The sequence below is a fragment of the Anomaloglossus baeobatrachus genome, chromosome 2 (assembly GCF_048569485.1).
Source record: "Anomaloglossus baeobatrachus isolate aAnoBae1 chromosome 2, aAnoBae1.hap1, whole genome shotgun sequence".
Taxonomy (NCBI): Eukaryota; Metazoa; Chordata; class Amphibia; order Anura; family Aromobatidae; genus Anomaloglossus; species Anomaloglossus baeobatrachus.
In genome coordinates this window covers 48822638-48843630 of record NC_134354.1, presented here as the reverse complement: position 1 = coordinate 48843630, position 20993 = coordinate 48822638, and the positions used below count along the sequence as shown (strand labels likewise).

At 48.6% G+C, this 20993-nt stretch overlaps 1 protein-coding gene across 1 annotated transcript in view; it reads left to right on the top strand.

The window, feature by feature from the left end:
* Positions 1-3366: 3366 nt before the first annotated feature.
* Positions 3367-20993, top strand: part of PAXBP1 (PAX3 and PAX7 binding protein 1) — a 149037-nt gene continuing 131410 nt past the window's right edge. The window contains 2 exon segments of the mRNA XM_075333371.1: positions 3367-3698; positions 8040-8165. Of these exon segments, the coding sequence (XP_075189486.1) occupies positions 3446-3698; positions 8040-8165 (379 nt within the window). The 5' untranslated portion in view covers positions 3367-3445.

Sequence of the window (20993 nt, the reverse complement as noted above, 5' to 3'; positions counted from 1 at the left end):
CTCCACTCTTCAGGCTGCTGGCCTCCAGCGTGACCTGCAACAACGCCGTCTCCCATGACCATTACAGAGGACGCTCCTCTTCGACAGACAGGGGGGCAGGACTCCCTTGGCCGCGCCCCACCCTGTATGTTGCTAGTAGGTCCTGCCCAGAGCTGCCACCAGAAATTTCAGGGCCCCATACTGCTAAAATTTTCGGGCTCCCTTCAGACTCCACCACAGCTCCGCCTCTACCCTTCGAACCTTCGGCAGTAGAAAAAAGTTGTTTCCAGCATCACGGCCAAGAAATAAGGTAAAAACAATATTATTCCATAAGGTTAAAACCAACACTAGGTTGGATGGACGTCCACAAAGTATAAAACAATGTCTGACGCGTTTCACACCTAGAAGAGTCTCTTAGTCTTAGACATATCCTGCTGGATTTGCACAAGTAAGTTAGGGAATAAAATTGTTTTTTACCCTTATTTCTTGGCCATGATGCTGGAAATAACTTTTTCCTATTGGCGGACTTTGCCTCTTAGAACACGGAGCTGCCCTCCCTGCACCGTCCCCCAGAGAAAGGACCCAGGTGATGCATTTACCGGGGGAGCTGAGATCCTCCTCTGCATACTGACCTCCAACCTTCCACAGTCCCACCATCACTGGAAAATCTCCAATTCTGCAACCAGTCCTCACCAAACATTAACCGTTAGTCGTCATTTTGACAGCGCGAAAAAAGTTGAATGCTCCATTTTTTGGGTCATCAAAATGAATGAACCGCAGACAGAATCATCAGCATATACATATATCTAATATATAAAGCTGAGTGTGTGCATGTATATGTGTGTGTGTGTCCGCTAAAGGAATCCGCACCATCGCATTTACAATCACGATATTTTGCACAGACACCTCATGTGACCCAGGGAACGTCATAGACTATGTTTTGAGGGGAAAATTTAACGCCGCGCTTTACAGTTAGTTATTTACCAAAAAACCTCCTTACATTAAAGTCAATGGAGCTGGGAGATACAGGTTATTAATAGGAGCTGTGATTGGTTGATATAGGCAATGAAGGACATTGTTAGTATAAGAAGCTTATGTGTGAGGTACTATGATATCAGTGGAGAGACGGATAGAGAGACAGAGAGAGACAGAGACAGACAGAGTCAGACAGACAGAGACACAGACAGGGAATGAGACAGAGACAGACAGGGAAAGAGGCAGACAGGGACAGAGGCAGACAGGGAAAGAAACAGACAGACAGGGAAAGAGACAGACAAGGAAAGTGGCAGAGTCAGACAGACAGAGAGAGACAGACAGAGAGGCAGACAGAGAGAGGCAGACAGGAAATGAGACAGACAGACAGGGAAAGAGACAGACAGGGAAAGGGGCAGACAGGAAAAAAAGGCAGAAACAGACAAGGAAGGAGACAGAGAAAGACAGAAAGAGAAAGGCAGACAGGGAATTAGACAGAGACAGACAGACAGGGAAAGAGACAGACAAGAAAAGAGACACCCAAAGAAAAATGCAGACAGGGAAAGAGACAGACAAGAAAAGAGACACCCAAAGAAAAATGCAGACAGGGAAAGAGGCAAAATCAGACAGGGAAAGAGAGAGACAGACTTGGAAAAAGACAGAGACGGACAAGGAAAGAGGAAGACAGGGAAAGAGGCAGAGACAGAAAGAGACAGAGACAGACAGGGAAAAAGACAGAGAGGGAAAGAGACCGACACAGACAGGGAAAGAGACAGACAGGGAAAGAAACAGATACAGACAGACAGGGAAAGTGGCACACAGAGTCAGACAGGCAGAGACAGACAGAGAGAGTCAGACAGGGAATGAGACAGAGACAGACAGACAAGGAAAGAGACAGACAGGGAAAGAGGCAGAAACAGACAGGGAAAGAGACAGAGACAAACTGCGAAAGAGACAGAGACAGACAGGGAAAGAGTCAGACAGGGAAAGAGACAGAGACAGATAGAGAAAGAGACAGACAGGGAAAGAGACAGACAGGAAAAGTAACAGACAGACAGGGAAAGAGGCAGACAGGGAAAGAAGCAGACAGGGAAAGAAGCAGACAGGGAAAGAGGCAGACAGAGACAGACAGGGAAAGAGACAGACAGAGACAGACAGGGAAAAAGGCAGACAGAGACAGACAGACAAAGACAGACTACGTGCACATATACACACACAGCCCTACAACAGGCACATTTATTTACACACTATACATTACCTCATCTTGCAGTTCCTATTCGTTGCAGAGCAGGAGAGGAGCCACTGAGACCTGTATGGAGGCTGCAGCAGCTGAACAGCTACAGTGCCTGCCAGTTCACCGCCGGTCATGTAATCAGGCACATGATTAGTCAGATGACCTGGCAGGTTCTTCTTCTGGTCCAGAACATTTCCTGTCCTGCTCTGCACCGATCACATAAATCAGTGCAGGACGAGAGAGGGCAGCTCTCTATGAGCGACCTGAGCCCCCCTCATTACCCTGATTGTGGCCCCGACCCCTGGGGCCCGGTGAGCAGAGGAATGAAGGAAGAAGGGCCCTCCTGGCTTCTGCTCATGAAGCCCCTTACAGGAGTCACAGTTGTAATGCCCTGATGGCGGCGCTAGTCCCGCCGATGTGCTGCAGGGCGGGCGGCAGGCCACGCGGACGACCGAGCATCTCTTAAATGTTTCATGCGGATTATAATGGGGGCAATTTACTTTTTGGAGCATGGGCTCCTTGGAGCTTCGTGACCCGGGCTGTAGCGCAGATTACCCTCATTATAATCCGCTTCTGGCCGCAGCCTTAAAGAAGTTGCACAAATCTTTTTTTTACCTATATGTATGTATTTGGGGCTAAAACTCATTTTTGCAATTGGGTTATATTAAAAAATTTGCACCATTTGGTTTTTAGAAGCTTTTTATTTTCTTGCATATTTAACTTTGAAGTGGTTTTAGCTGCTGATAGGAACTCAGAAAAGACAGAAAAAAAGGTACAAACTCTCCCATCGGACTGTCACAATGAGCTCACTGACAGATTCTCAGTTTACCCTTTTTTGTAGAGAGGTGATAGAAGACAAATGGTGCAAACTTTTTAGTGAAACCCAATTACAAAATCTATTTAAAGCATTTGAGCAAGACCTATATGACTTGTATCAAATTACCCCTTACCTGCTGCTTGGCCAGTGAGTTTCTTGCAATACTTCCCTTCCATCACTAGATGGCGCTGTCTCCCGCTCTGAGCACTAATGGGATGCTGCATGTAATATCCCCATCGGTCGCTAGATGCCGCTATTCTGGTTAGCAGGGTTTTCATTCCCTCCCCCACCACTAGGTGTCACTCGTACCTTTTCATTTCCATCCCAGGCTGTTAACACCGCCGTGCAGCAGGGGTCGCTGTGACTTTCCGGGCGGTGCAGTGCCGGGTTTCAAGCGGGCAGGTCTCGGGCTGCGGCGGTGACTGCGCCGCACGGTGTCCGTCATGTTCCGGAAAGCGCGGAGGGTGAATGTGAGAAAGCGGAATGATTCCGAGGAAGAGGAGCGGGAGCATGAGGCGCCTGCAGCGGCGGAGCAGCAGGAAAGCATGGCCGCAGAGCCGTCCTCCTCCATGGCGGGCCTGTTCCTGCATGACGGCGGCCCGCAGGGGAGCAAGGCTCGGAGAGCGGCCAAGGAGCCACCGGGCCCCGGGGTCAGCAAGACGGCCACCCTGCTCAGCTTCCAGGACGACGAGGACGGTGAGTGCAGAACGGGGGGGAGACTGGGAGGGGGGGCAACGGGACGTAGAGAGACAGGGGGGGAGACGGGGGGTGGGAAGTAGAGGATCAGGGAAGTAGATAGTGGGGAAGGGGAGACTGTAGGGGGTGGGGAGACGGTATGGGGGGGGGGGACGGAGAGAGACGGAGGAGAGGGATGGCCGAGAGAGGTGGGGGGAAAAGGGGAGACAATGGCGGGGGAAAAAAGGGGAGACAATGGGGGGGGGGGGAGACGTAGAGAGAGAAGGGGAAAAAAAGGGGAGACAATGGGGGGGGACTAGGGGGGGGGAGTCGGAGTGAAACAGGGAAAAAAGGGGAGACAATGGGGGGGACTAGGGGGGGGAGACGGAGTGAGACAGGGAAAAAAGGGGAGACTGGTGGGGGACTGGGGGGGAGGGAGACGGAGTGAGACAGGGAAAAAAGGGGAGACAATGGTGGGGGACTGGGGGGGAGGGAGACGGAGTGAGACAGGGAAAAAAGGGGGACTGGGGGGGGAGGGAGACGGAGTGAGACAGGGAAAAAAGGGGAGACAATGGTGGTGGACTGGGGGGGAGGGAGACGGAGTGAGACAGGGAAAAAAGGGGAGACAATGGGGGGGGACTAGGGGGGGGGACGGAGTGAGACAGGGAAAAAAGGGGAGACAATGGGGGCGGAGGGAGACGGAGTGAGACAGGGAAAAAAGGGGAGACAATGGGGGGGGGGAGGGAGACGGCGTGAGACAGGGAAAAAAGGGGAGACAATGGTGGGGGACTGGGGGGGAGGAGGGAGATGGAGTGAGACAGGGAAAAAAGGGGAGACAATGGTGGGGGACTGGGGGGGAGGAGGGAGACAGAGTGAGACAGGGAAAAAAGGGGAGACAATGGTGGGGGACTGGGGGGGGGAGGGAGACGGAGTGAGACAGGGAAAAAAGGGGAGACAATGGTGGGGGACTGGGGGGGGAGGGAGACGGAGTGAGACAGGGAAAAAAGGGAGACAATGGTGGGGGACTGGGGGGGGAGGGAGACGGAGTGAGACAGGGAAAAAAGGGGAGACAATGGTGGGGGACTGGGGGGGAGGGAGACGGAGAGAGTCAGGGGGGGAAAAAGGGGAGACAATGGGGGAGATTGGAGGGGGGGAGGGAGACGGAGAGAGTCAGGGGGGGAAAAAGGGGAGACAATGAGGGGGGGACTAGAGGGGGCAGGAAGACGGAGAGAGACAGGGGAAAAGAAGGGAAGACAATGGGGGGAGCATGGGGAGAGAGACAGGGGGTAGTGAGGAGGATCAGGGAAGTAGATGGTGGGGAGAGAAAAAAGTGTGGGGCGGTGAGAGATGGCTGAAAGACACGGCGCTGAAGAATGGCTGGGAAAGAAGGGGAGACGGTATGGGGAGAAGGTGTGAGAGACTGGGTTTGATATGGCTGAGACATGGGGGGGTAAAGAATGGGGAGAGACTGGGGGGAAATAGCCAAGACATGGGGGGGGAAAGAAGGGGAGAGACCGCCGAGATATGGGGGGAGATGGCAGAGAGATTGGTGTGGGGAGAAGGTGGTTGAAACTGGGTTGAGATGGCTGAGAGATGGGGGTAAAGAAAGGGGTAGAGACTGGGAGGAAACGGCCAAGAGATGGGGGGGGGGGAGAGAGACGGCCGAGACATGGGGGGGTAAAAGGGGTAGGGGGCAGAAGGTGGGAGAGACTGATTTGAGGTGACCGAGAGACTGGGGGGAAAGAAGGGGAGAGACAGCCGAGACAAAGGGGGTAGGGGTAGGCGGTAGAGAGATGGAGGGGGGACGGCCGAGAGATAGGGAGATAAACAGCCAGGAGATGGGGGAGATTAGGTGGGGAAATAAGTGGTTGGGGGGGGGAAGAGATGGTGGTGAAAGAGGAGGGTGAGACAGGCCAGTAGATTGGGGGGGGGGAGGAGACAGTCCGGGAGATGGGTATAGACGGCCAAGGGATGGAGGGGAGACAGTCCGGGAGATGGGGGGGGGAGATAGATGGCCGAGGGGGAGACACTCCAGGAGATGATGGGGGGGGATAGACATCCAGGAGATGATGGGGGGCATAGACGTCCAGGAGATGATGGGGGGGATAGACGGCCGAGGGGGAAACAGTCCAGGAGATGAGGGGGGGATAAACGGCCGAGGGGGAGACAGTCCAGGAGATGAGGGGGAGGATAGACGGCCGAGGGGGAGACAGTCCAAGAGATGAGGGGGAGGATAGACGGCCGAGGGGGAGACAGTCCAGGAGATGAGGGGGAGGATAGACGGCCGAGGGGGAGACAGTCCAGGAGATGAGGGGGAGGATAGACGGCCGAGGGGGAGACAGTCCAGGAGATGAGGGGGAGGATAGACGGCCGAGGGGGAGACAGTCCAGGAGATGAGGGGGAGGATAGACGGCCGAGGGGGAGACAGTCCAGGAGATGAGGGGGAGGATAGACGGCCGAGGGGGAGACAGTCCAGGAGATGAGGGGGAGGATAGACGGCCGAGGGGGAGACAGTCCAGGAGATGAGGGGGAGGATAGACGGCCGAGGGGAGACAGTCCAGGAGATGAGGGGGGGGGATAGACGGCCGAGAGGGAGACAGTCCGGGAGATGAGGAGGGTGGAATAGATGGCCGAGAGGGAGACAGTCCGGGAGATGAGGAGGGTGGAATAGATGGCCGAGGGGGAGACAGTCCGGGAGATGAGGGGGGTGGAATAGATGGCCGAGGGGGAGACAGTCTGGGAGATGAGGGGGGTGGAATAGATGGCCGAGGGGGAGACAGTGCGGGAGATGGGGGGGGGGGAGATATAGATGGTCGAGGGGGAGACAGTCCGGGAGATGGCGGGGATGGACGGCCAAGGAGTGGAGGGGGAGACAGTTCGGGAGGCGGGGGGGTTAGAAGGAGGGAGATAAAGATAGTAGGCTGAGAGACGTTGGTGGAGTAGACAGAGAGATGGGGTGGAGGAGTTATCCGGGAGATGGAGGGGGAGAGGGGGAAGCAGCTGATAGATGGGGGGGAGTGGGGAGATAAAGTGAGTAGGCCGAGAGATGGGGGGGGGGGGGTAGTAGTCACAGAGATATAGGTGGAGTAGGCCGAGGGATTAAAGGGGGGGGAGTAGGCAGAGATATGGATGGACTTGGCTAAGTGATGATGGGAGGTGTAGACGGCTGAGACAAGGAGGAAGGGAAAGAAAGGGGGAGATGGCCAAGAGATGGAGGGTGGGTAGATGGCCAGAAGGGATGGGGTACATAGACTGGTGGGAAATGGGGAGGGAGGTGGTGGGGTGATGGCCAGGTGACAGACTGGGGGGGATGGAGAGAGATGACCAAGAGATGGTGGGGGAGGTGCAGTGAGCTGGAGCCTAAAAAATGTGAGCTTGTGGGTGAGGTGAGGCTGCCAGGAGAGGTAGTTCGGTGAGGGGAAAGCGCCCCCCCAAAAACATAAGCCCTCGCTTGGGGGTAGGGCAGGTGGTGGCCAAAACGGCAGTTGCCTGAGAGATGTGCAGGAAAAGCACCCGAGAGAGGAGGGATGGGGAGGTGCCTGAGAGAGGTCAGTTTGGGAGCAGGGGGGAGGTACCTGAGAGAGGTCAGTTTGGGAGCAGGGGGGAGGTACCTGAGAGAGGTCAGTTTGGGAGCAGGGGGGAGGTACCTGAGAGAGGTCAGTTTGGGAGCAGGGGGGAGGTACCTGAGAGAGGTCAGTTTGGGAGCAGGGGGGAGGTACCTGAGAGAGGTCAGTTTGGGAGCAGGGGGGAGGTACCTGAGAGAGGTCAGTTTGGGAGCAGGGGGGAGGTGCCTGAGAGGTGGGCCCGTGGTGTGGAGGATGCAGCAGTGTTCCTTAGTTCTCTAAATCTCATTTTAATCCATCGTTGGTCTGTATGCAAAAAATAAATATATTTCCAATATTTTCCGACCTATTAAAAATGTATATGACGGTTGTAGATGGTGTGCGGCTGCCAATCGAGAAATTCTCTTCATTCTCCTGGACATTCTCTTATTCTCAGAATTTTTAATTCTGGCTTAAAATCTGTTTCCAGTGAAGACCAAATGTCTCATTCCAGAGATAGATGACGGTTGGTGCTCATAAAATTCTATGTAGAGGAGCGGGAGCACCCTACAGACAATGTTACCAGCTCTTCTATTTTAGTTATGTTACATTCTGTCTTCACCAAATACAGATTTTACCCGGGAATTGAAAATTCTGACAATGGGCCGCAGCCGGTCCGCACCATGCGGTCTGAGTTTGGCCCATTTTGCACAGATGTTTGCACGCGAGCCTCGGATCTCGGCCGTGTGCGTCCCGTATTCACAGAAGTGAGGATTACAGTCATTTAATGAATGCTTGTTTTGTTTTTTTTCTCTAATAGAAGTGGAGGTTTTCAAAGTGAAGAAATCGAATCACAGCAAGAAAATTGTAAAACTTCTCAAGAAAGAATATAAAGACGACCTGGAAAAATTCAGGCCCAGATCTGACGTGAACTTTGGATTTCCTGGTAAGGAGAGGGAAGGTTTGGTATTTCTAACGCAAACAAACAAATAAATAAAGCTACACCAAATGAGGCACAAGTTTTCGGGATTGGGTCATTAGTTATCGTCTGCGACCTATGACACTGTGTAAATAACTTACAGGACGTCCTAGGGTTCATAATGGGGGATCACAGCACATCTTTGTGTAGTAAGCGAGGTCTGCCTGCACCCAAGCGTCTCGCCAAATATGATATATAGATATAGATAGATATATATAGATATAGATATATATAGATATAGATATATATATATAGATAGATATATATATACACACACATTCATATATATATACACACACATTCATATATATATACACACATACATTCATATATATACACACATACATTCATATATATACACACATACATACATTCATATATATACACACATACATTCATATATATATATATATACACACATACATTCATATATATACACATACATTCATATATATATATATATACACACATACATTCATATATATACACATACATTCATATATATATATATATATATATATATATATATATATATATATACACACATTCATATATACACATACATTCATATATATATATATATATATATATATATATATATATATATATATATATATACACATACATTCATATATATATATATATATGTATATATATATATATATATATACACATACATTCATATATATATATATACACATACATTCATATATATATACACACATACATTCATATATATATACACACATACATTCATATATATATACACACACATACATTCATATATATATACACACATACATTCATATATATATACACACACATACATTCATATATATACACACATACATTCATATATATACACACACATACATTCATATATATACACACACATACATTCATATATATACACACACATACATTCATATATATACACACACATACATTCATATATATACACACACATACATTCATATATATACACACACATACATTCATATATATACACACACATTCATATATATACACACACATACATTCATATATATATACACACACATACATTCATATATATATACACACACATACATTCATATATATACACACACATACATTCATATATATACACACACATACATTCATATATATACACACACATACATTCATATATATACACACACATACATTCATATATATACACACACATACATTCATATATATACACACACATACATTCATATATATACACACACATACATTCATATATATACACACACATACATTCATATATATACACACACATACATTCATATATATATACACACACATTCATATATATATACACACACACATACATTCATATATATACACACACATACATTCATATATGTATATATACACACACATACATTCATATATATATACACACACATACATTCATATATATACACACACATACATTCATATATATACACACACATACATTCATATATGTATATATACACACACATACATTCATATATATATACACACACATACATTCATATATATATACACACATACATTCATATATATATACACACATACATTCATATATATATACACACACATACATTCATATATATATACACACATACATTCATATATATATACACACACATACATTCATATATATATACACACACATACATTCATATATATACACACACATACATTCATATATATACACACACATACATTCATATATATACACACACATACATTCATATATATACACACACATACATTCATATATATATACACACACATGCATTCATATATATATACACACATGCATTCATATATATATACACACACATGCATTCATATATATATACACACACATACATTCATATATATATACACACACATACATTCATATATATACACACACATACATTCATATATATACACACACATACATTCATATATATACACACACATACATTCATATATATACACACACATACATTCATATATATACACACACATACATTCATATATATACACACACATACATTCATATATATATACACACACATACATTCATATATATACACACACATACATTCATATATATACACACACATACATTCATATATATACACACACATACATTCATATATATATACACACACATGCATTCATATATATATACACACATGCATTCATATATATATACACACACATGCATTCATATATATATACACACACATACATTCATATATATATACACACACATGCATTCATATATATATATATATATATATATATATACACACATACATTCATATATATATATACACACATACATTCATATATATATATACACACACATACATTCATATATATACACACACATACATTCATATATATACACACACATACATTCATATATATACACACACATACATTCATATATATACACACACATACATTCATATATATATACACACACATGCATTCATATATATATATATATGCACACATACATTCATATATACACATACGAGCAGAATTGGTTCCGGGAGTGTGCTCTTAAACCAAGTTACTCTTATATCAAAGCAAATTTTCCCATAGGAAATAATTGAAACGCAGACAATAAGTTCCACAACCCAAAAATATTTACTGTATAAAATGTATACAAACTTATTACAGTAATATAAAATAATGTGCTGTATTCATATAAAATTATTACAGTACACTAATATAAAATACAGTACAATGCAGTAAAAACATAAAGCAAATTAAACTGCACATTAGCTTACAATAGAATTGTTGGTGTGCGAGAGGGACGGTACAAGTAATGTGCTGCACTGGTTAGCAGAAGAACGGAATTTTGTTTACTTGCCGTAAATTCCTTTTCTTCTAGCTCTAATTGGGAGACCCAGACAATTGGGTGTATAGGCTATGCCTCCGGAGGCAGCACAAAGTATTACACTCAAAAGTGTTAAGCCCCTCCCCTTCTGCCTATACACCCCCCGTGCTCCCACGGGCTCCTCAGTTTTGGTGCAAAAGCAAGAAGGAGGAAATATAATTACAAACTGGTTTAAAGTAACTTCAATCCGAAGGAACATCGGAGAACTGAAACCATTCAACATGAACAACATGTGTACACAAAAAAAAACAGGGGCGGGTGCTGGGTCTCCCAATTAGAGCTAGAAGAAAAGGAATTTACGGCAAGTAAACAAAATTCCGTTCTTCTTTTTCGCTCTATTGGGAGACCCAGACAATTGGGACGTCCAAAAGCAGTCCCTGGGTGGGTAAAATAATACCTCGTAAGAGAGCCGTAAAACGGCCCTTTCCTACAGGTGGGCAACCGCCGCCTGAAGGACTCGTCTACCTAGGCTGGCATCCGCCGCAGCATAGGTATGCACCTGATAGTGTTTCGTGAAAGTGTGCAGGCTCGACCAGGTAGCCGCCTGACACACCTGCTGAGCCGTAGCCTGGTGCCTCAAAGCCCAGGACGCGCCCACGGCTCTGGTAGAATGGGCCTTCAGCCCTGAGGGAACCGGAAGCCCAGCCGAACGGTAAGCTTCGATAATTGGCTCTTTGATCCACCGAGCCAGGGTTGATTTGGAAGCCTGTGACCCTTTACGCTGGCCAGCGACAAGGACAAAGAGTGCATCCGAGCGGCGCAGGGGCGCCGTACGAGAAATGTAGAATCTGAGTGCTCTCACCAGATCTAACAAGTGCAAATCCTTTTCACATTGGTGAACTGGATGAGGATAAAAAGAAGGTAAGGAGATATCCTGATTGAGATGAAAGGGGGATACAACCTTAGGGAGAAATTCCGGAACCGGACGTAGAACTACCTTGTCCTGGTGAAACACCGGAAAAGGAGCTTTGCATGACAACCAGGGCTGTGGAGTCGGTAAGCCAAACCTTCGACTCCGACTCCGACTCCTCAAATTCTCTTGCACCGACTCCGACTCCGGCTCCGGCTCCGACTCCGACTCCTACATATATTGCTTATAGTTAGGTGAAAAATTTATTGTAGTACATGAATATGTGTATGTGAACATTAGACATTTAATAATTTTTATGATACAATAATCAAGATATTTGGATAGAACATAAAATATATTTATTGGATACAACTTTAGAACACAAAAAACTGTAATAAATTGTAAATATGTAATACTCTATGTAATATACAGTAGATTACATATATATCTTGTGTGTGTATATACACTGTGTATATATATATATATATATATAATATTACATATTTACAATTTATTAGTTTTTTGTGTTCTAAAGTTGTATCCAATAAATATTTTATGTTCTATCCAAATATCTTGATTATTGTATCATAAAAACAATTAAATGTCTGATGTTCACATTATACTACAATAAATTTTTCACTTAAATATAAGCATTATACTAAATGTTATTATTTAGTAAAATATTCAGCACATTCTGCATTGCACTCCTGTCCCCAATTTATTATATATTTTAGGAGTCGGAGTCGGTGCATTTTATACCGACTCCAACTCCGACTCCGACTCCACCAAAATGAGCTCCGACTCCGACTCTGACTCCACGACTCCGACTCCACAGCCCTGACTGCTAGCTCAGACACTCTCCGAAGAGAGGTGACTGCCACTAGGAAGACCACCTTCTGCGAAAGGCGTGAGAGAGAGATATCTCTCATTGGCTCGAATGGTGGTTTCTGAAGAACCATCAGCACCCTGTTCAGATCCCAGGGTTCTAACGGCCGCTTGTAAGGTGGAACGATGTGACAAACTCCCTGCAGGAACGTGCGTACCTGTGGAAGTCTAGCTAGGCGCTTCTGGAAAAACACCGAGAGCGCAGAAACTTGTCCCTTAAGGGAGCCAAGCGACAAACCCTTTTCCAGTCCAGATTGAAGGAAGGACAGAAAAGTAGGTAATGCAAATGGCCAGGGAGAAAAACCCTGAGCAGAGCATCATGACAGAAATATTTTCCACGTCCTGTGATAGATCTTGGCGGACGTTGGTTTCCTAGCCTGTCTCATAGTGGCAATGACATCCTGAGATAATCCTGAAGACGCTAGGATCCAGGACTCAATGGCCACGCAGTCAGGTTGAGGGCCGCAGAATTCAGATGGAAAAACGGCCCTTGAGACAGCAAGTCTGTTCGGTCTGGTAGTGCCCACGGTTGGCCGACCGTGAGATGCCACAGATCCGGGTACCACGACCTCCTCGGCCAGTCTGGAGCGACGAGGATGGCGCGGCGGCAGTCGGCCCTGATCTTGCGTAACACTCTGGGCAACAGTGCCAGCGGAGGAAACACATACGGGAGCTGAAACTGCGACCAAACCTGAACTAAGTCGTCTGCCGCCAGAGCTCTGGGGTCTTGAGACCGTGCCATGAACATTGGTACCTTGTTGTTGTGCCGGGACGCCATGAGGTCGACGTCCGGCACCCCCCAGCGGCAACAGATCTCCTGAAACACGTCCGGGTGAAGGGACCATTCCCCTGCGTCCATGCCCTGGCGACTGAGATAATCTGCTTCCCAGTTTTCCACGCCTGGGATGTGAACTGCGGATATGGTGGAGGACGTGGCTTCCACCCACATCAAGATCCGCCGGACTTCCTGAAAGGCTTGACGACTGCGTGTGCCGCCTTGGTGATTGATGTATGCCACCGCTGTGGAATTGTCCGACTGAATTCGGATCTGCTTGCCTGCCAGCCACTGCTGGAACGCTTTCAGGGCAAGATACACTGCCCGAATTTCCAGAACATTGATCTGAAGCGAGGACTCTTGCCGGGTCCACGTACCCTGAGTCCTGTGGTGGAGAAAAAACCGCTCCCCATCCTGACAGACTCGCGTCTGTCGTGACTACTTCCCAGGATGGGGGAAGGAAGGATTTCCCCTTCGATAATGAAGTGGGAAGAAGCCACCACCGAAGGGAGGCTTTGGTCGCCTGAGAGAGGGAGACGGTCCTGTCGAGGGACGTTGGCTTCCTGTCCCATTTGCGTAGGATGTCCCATTGAAGGGGACGCAGGTGAAACTGCGCGAAAGGGACTGCTTCCATTGCTGCCACCATCTTCCCCAAGAAGTGCATGAGGCGCCTCAAGGGGTGTGACTGGCCTTGAAGGAGAGACTGTACCCCTTTCTGTAGTGACTGCTGTTTGATCAGCGGAAGCTTCACTATCGCTGAGAGGGTATGAAACTCCATGCCAAGGTACGTCAGCGATTGGGCCGGTGTCAGATTTGACTTTGGAAAATTGATGATCCACCCGAAACTCTGGAGAGTCTCCAGGGTAACGTCGAGGCTGTGTTTGCATGCCTCTTGAGAGGGTGCCTTGATCAACAGATCGTCCAAGTACGGGATCACAGAATGACCCTGAGAATGGAGGACCGCTACTACAGTAGCCATAACCTTGGTGAAAACCCGTGGGGCTGTTGCCAGGCCGAATGGTAGTGCCACGAACTGTAGGTGTTCGTTTTCCATGGCGAAGCGCAAGAAGCGTTGGTGCTCTGGGGCAATCGGAACGTGGAGATAAGCATCTTTGATATCGATCGATGCAAGGAAATCTCCCTGGGACATTGAGGCGATGACGGAACGGAGGGATTCCATCCGGAACCGCCTGGTCTTTACGTGTTTGTTGAGAAGTTTCAGGTCCAGGACAGGACGGAAGGACCCGTCCTTCTTTGGGACCACAAACAAGTTGGAGTAAAAACCGTGGCCCTGTTGCTGAAGAGGAACAGGGACCACCACTCCTTCTGCCTTCAGGGTGCCCAGCGCCTGCCGAAGAGCCTCGGCTCGCTCGGGAGGCGGAGAGGACCGGAAGAATCGAGTTGGGGGACGAGAGATGAACTCTATCTTGTAACCGTGAGAGAGAATGTCTCTCACCCAGCGGTCTTTTATTTGTGGCAGCCAGGTGTCGCAAAAGCGGGAGAGCCTGCCACCGACCGAGGATGCTACTAGAGGAGGTAGAAAGTCATGAGGCAGCCGCTTTGTTAGCGGTGCTCCCAATGGCCTTTTTAGGACGTGACTTAGACCGCCATGCATCAGAGTTCCTTTGTTCTTTCTGAGACCTTTTGGACGAGGAGAATTGGGACCTGCCCGCGCCCCGAAAGGACCGAAACCTCGACTGCCCTCTCCTCTGTTGGGAGAGGTTCTGCTTGGGCTGGGGTAAGGATGTATCCTTTCCCTTGGATTGTTTGATTTCATCCAGGCGCTCGCCAAAGAGCCTGTCGCCAGAAATTGGCAAACCGGTTAAACGCTTTTTTGGAAGCGGAATCTGTCTTCCACTCCCGTAGCCACAAGGCCCTGCGGACTACTACCGAATTGGCGGTCGCAACTGCCATACGGCTCACAGAGTCCAGGACAGCATTCATAGCGTAAGACGCAATTGCCGAGGTCTGGGAGGTAATGGAAGCCACTTGTGGCGCGGCCGCTTCAATTTTCGCTTGACCTGCTGATATAGCTTGTAGCGCCCATACGGCTGCGAATGCTGGGGCAAAAGAAGCTCCGATAGCTTCATAGATGGATTTCATCCAGAGCTCCATCTGCCTGTCAGTGGCATGTTTAAGCGAGGCCCCATCTTCCACTGCAAGTATGGATCTAGCCGCCAGTCTGGAGATTGGAGGATCCACTTTGGGACATTGAATCCAACCTTTAACCACTTCCGGGGGAAAAGGATAACGTGTATTCTTAAGGCGCTTAGAGAAACGCTTATCCGGACAAGCATGGTGATTCTGGATTGCCTCTCTGAAATCAGAGTGGTCTAGAAACATACTCTGTGTACGCTTGGGGAACCTGAAGCGAAATTTCTCCTGCTGAGAATCTGACTCCTCCGCCGGAGGGGCTGAGGGAAGAATATCCAGCAACTGATGAATGGATGCAATAAGATCATTCACTATAGCGTCCCCGTCTGGAGAATTAAGATTGAGAGCGCTCCCAGGATCAGAATCCTGATCAGCTGTCTCCGCATCATCAACCAGAGAATCCCCCCGCTGAGACCCTAAACAATATGATGTCGAGGGAATTCTAAGCGGGCCCGCTTAGACGATCTGGGGCTAGGTTCTAAGTCCGAACCCTCCGTCTGGGATGTATGAGATACCCCGTGAGGACCTTGTTGGTCCAACTGAGGGGGGTCAGGGAACAATGATTCAACAGAGTCCCTTTGCTGAGATACCGGTCTGGACTGCAAGGCTTCTAGTATCTTAGCCATAGTCTCAGATAGTTGATCCTTAAAGGTTGCAAACTCAGTCCCTGTCACCTGGACAGTGACAACAGGTGGCTCCCCCTGGGCCCCTCTTAGCAGAGGATCCGGCTGAGGAAGTGTCACAGGGGTCTTGCTGCCACCTGGGTCTTACATGCGGCGCAGGCAACATAATAAGCCTGTGTTTTGGCACCCCTGCCTTTTGTGGGCGCCATGCTATAGTTTTCCCTGAGTAACACAATAGGGTATATAGCCAGAAAGAACTGTGCTCATACAGTGTAAATTATATACAGTACACAAATAATGTACCAATACAATACAGCACCATGGGGCTAGGACCACATGTGCTGCTTACCAGCCGCCTAAGCGGTTGTGAGGCCACCAGAGACCGTGTCTGGGTCTCCGATGAATATGTCCCTCTCTGCAGCGTCGGTGGAGCTGACAGGAATGGCTGCGGCGTTCTGACGAGCTGAGGAAGCTGTGGGCGTGGCCTAGAAAGAGCGCGAAACGGGCGCTCATACTGTGCACAGTGAGGGGAGTGGAGCATGTAAATCATACTCCAGCCCTCATTGCTGCTCGCTCCGTGCAGCGTCCCGCCCTTCCCCTGCCTGTCAGGGCTGAGGGCGGGAGAAAAAAAAGGGAAACTAGGCCGCAATGAAGCCGGGGACTGTAGTAATAAACGCGGCCGCCGTAAAAGCGCGGTCGCGTGAAAGTCCCCGGCGAACTACAAGTCCCAGCCGCGCCGCAGTGTCCCGTGGCAACGGCGGTCAGTGCGGTAGCCCTTACATATAAACACACTCAGCGACGCTGAGTGTGTAATGGCACATATAGACCAGGTCAGCGCCGCGGTCCCCGGTGCACTAGCACACCCAGCAAAGCTGAGGTGATGCCGTGCGCGGTCCCCATAGGGATACAGAGTACCTTTAAGATGCAGGGCCATGTCCCTGAACGGTATCGGCTCCTATCCATCAGGCTCCACAGGAGTTGTGGATGAAGCCCGGTCTCAGTGCCTGGAGACCGATAAGATCCCACTTCACCCAGAGCCCTAAGGGGGATGGGGAAGGAAAACAGCATGTGGGCTCCAGCCTCCGTACCCGCAATGGATACCTCAACCTTAACAACACCGCCGACAAAAGTGGGGTGAGAAGGGAGCATGCTGGGGGCCCTATATGGGCCCACTTTTCTTCCATCCGACCTAGTCAGCAGCTGCTGCTGACTAATCTGTGGAGCTGTGCTTGCATGTCTGCCTCCTTCGCACAAAGCAAAAAACTGAGGAGCCCGTGGGAGCACGGGGGGTGTATAGGCAGAAGGGGAGGGGCTTAACACTTTTGAGTGTAATACTTTGTGCTGCCTCCGGAGGCATAGCCTATACACCCAATTGTCTGGGTCTCCCAATAGAGCGAAAAAGAAAGTGCAATACTGTATCCACTAATGCAAATTGATAGCCATGTTATATAGTATATTATACTGTACAATGGTATATACTGTATATAATATACAGCACATATTTAAAGAAGGTTACCTTAAGAGCGCGGTGAAAGGACAGAACTGGAAGTGTGCACGGTGTGTATTTGCTCTTATTGCAAAGAATTGCTCTTAAACCAAGTTACAAATTTGTAAAAAGCTTTGCTTGTCTTGCAAAACGCTCTCAAGCCAAGTTACTTTTAATCCAAGGCTCCACTGTGTTTGTGTGTGTATAATAAATATATATATAATTTTTATATATATATATATATATATATATATAAATAAGGGCCCTTTCACATTGCGTTCTGACCTCCGTTCAGTGGTCCCATCGGGGCTTCCGTTGGAACACCCCCCCCCCCCCTCCCCCGCAAAACGGGTTTCGGACACATGTGCTGAGGGGGCCATTGACTTTAATGGTGCACACAGAGTCATTGTGTGCTCTGTTCTGCACCATTTTCGTGCATCTACGCTTTCTGTGTCTGGGTGTCCGCCTCCAGAGAGCATATAAATCCAAAAATCGTGCAGAAGAGAACACACAGAGACGGTCTGCTCCACTATACTCAGTAGCCCCGTTGGCACATGTGTCCAAAACCCATTTCGCGGGGAGGTTCAGATGGGACCACTAATCGGAAGTCACAACGCAGTGTGAAAGCGGCCTTAGCCTCAGCTGCTTCTCATCCACTTGAGGGTAAAGTTTCTCATTGAGGAGACTGCAAAGTGGTGATCAGCAGATGTATCGGTCGGGTAATGGACCCTATGGAAAAAAAGTGTGAAAGTAGCCTCTGCAGAGATGAGCACAAGGGCTCTGCAGGAGGTAGCAATCCTACTATGCACAGATAGAAAGCAAGAACCCCAAAATAACCGTGAATGGAACAGACGCGCGTGTCAGCTCTCCAGTGGGGGATATAAGGAAATCCTCCACAAATTGACCACAGCAGCTCCCAACAAGTAGCAAAAATCCTACAAAGGCCCAGCAAAATTCCAATCCTAGATTGACTTTTATTAGAACCATAAAACCTCCATCATAAATAGTAATAACAGCCTACGCGTTTCAGCAAGAAGCCTTAGTCATGGTATGTACATAAGACATGTTCACACAGGGCTTTTTTTGGTAAGTTTTCGCTGCTTTTTTTTTTTTTTAGCTGCAGATTTGCCTTGGTTTTATGCAAATCCATGCTAATAAGAAGCTGCTTTTTACAGTCCCAGCAAAGTCTGAGATTTCTGAAATCTCATGCGCGCACACAAACACATGAGGTTTTGCTTTTTTCTTTGTCGCTCCATTGGGAGACCCAGACAATTGGGTGTATAGCTTCTGCCTCCGGAGGCCACACAAAGTATTACACTTTAAAAAGTGTAACCCCTCCCCTCTGCCTATACACCCCCCGTGCATCACGGGCTCCTCAGTTTTTATGCTTTGTGTTGAAGGAGGCACACATTCACTCATGCTCCCATTTTAGTCAGCAGCAGCTGCTGATTGTATCGGATGGAAGAAAAGAGGGCCCCTAACAGGGCCCCGGGCATGCTCCCTTCTCACCCCACTGAGTCGGCGGTGTTGTTAAGGTTGAGGTACCCATTGCGGGTACAAAGGCTGGAGCCACATGCCGTTTTCCTTCCCCATCCCTTAGGGGCTCTGGGAGAAGTGGGATCCTAACCGGTCATCCAGGCACTGGGACCGGGCTCCCTCCGCAGCCCCTGTGGGATTCTGACGGACAGGAGACTGAGTATCATCAGGGACAGGACCCTGCATCTACAAGTACTCTGTGTCCCCTTGGGGACGGTGCATGGAGCACTTTGGCCTCAGACGCTGCAGCGGCTGCTGTGTTGGTATGACGACCGGGACTACCGTGCCGACCGCGCCTGCTTGCCGGCCGCGGTTTGTAAATTTAGTCCCCGGCTTTTGCGGCCTAGTGCCTTAAACTGCCCCCGGGCCTGCCAGTCAGGGGTAAGGGCGGGACGGTCGGCCTGACGCCGACAGTGAGGGCTGGAGCACACTTAGGTGTCCTCCTCCCCCCTCACTAATCACTCTGGGGCACCAGATTCCCGCACTTTTTTAGTTACGCCCACGGCTCCCTCCTCCCCTGTGAACGCCGACAGCCATGTTTTAAGCACATTCTGCCGGTGGAGGACTTCTGGCTGCAGCTCTGGGGAGACCCGAGGCAGGGAATCTGGTGGCCACACACCGCTTGAGCGGTCGGTAAGCCACACCGGTCACCCGGTGCTGGTCCCCCTAGGGTGCCGAACTGTATATATATATTATATTTGTATACATTTTCTCGGTTCGGCTGTACTGATAGCTTGTGGCTATATACCCTCAGTGATCACTCTCCTGGGAAACAACAGCATGTCGTTCACAAGGAGCAAGGGTGCCAAGACACAGGGTTATTTTGCAACCTGTACCTCTTGTGCGGCTATGCTACCTGCAGGTTCCACCTACCCTCACTGTGAGCAATGCTCGGGCCCTATGGCACTCGCTCAGCCGGAGCCTGGGGCACTGGTGGGACCCTCGGCCCAGGTAGAACCGCCGGCTTCCCCTGTCCAGGTGGCAGGGACAGAGTTTGCAGTTTTAGCTGAGAAACTCTCTGAGTCACTTTCACAATCCATGGCTCAGTCTATGGACAAATGGTCTGCTAAGATACTAGAAGCCTTGCAGTCCAGACCGGCCCTTACACAGGCCCCGGGCACTGCGGGATCGCCCCCAGGCCCCTCTCGGTCTGCGACGAAGCGTGTTCCTGGGGTGGCCTCTAGTTATTACGTGGAGGACTCCGGCACGGACCGCAGTCCCAGACCGGCTAAGCGGGCTCGCTTAGAATCTTCCCCGACTTCATCACGCTTTTCGGGGTCTCAGCTTGAGGACTCTCTGGAGGATGAGGCGGAGGTCGCAGCCCAGGACTCTGACCCTGACGTTGCTCTCAATCTTGATACACCTGAAGGGGACGCCATAGTAAATGACCTTATAGCGTCCATCAACCAGGTGCTAGATCTTTCTCCTCCAACTCCACTTGTAGAGGAGTCGGCTTCACAGCAGGAGAAACACCAGTTTAGGTTTCCCAAACGTACTCGGAGTGCTTTCTTCGATCACTCTAACTTCAGAGATGCTGTCCAGAAGCACAGAGCTTTTCCGGACAAGCGC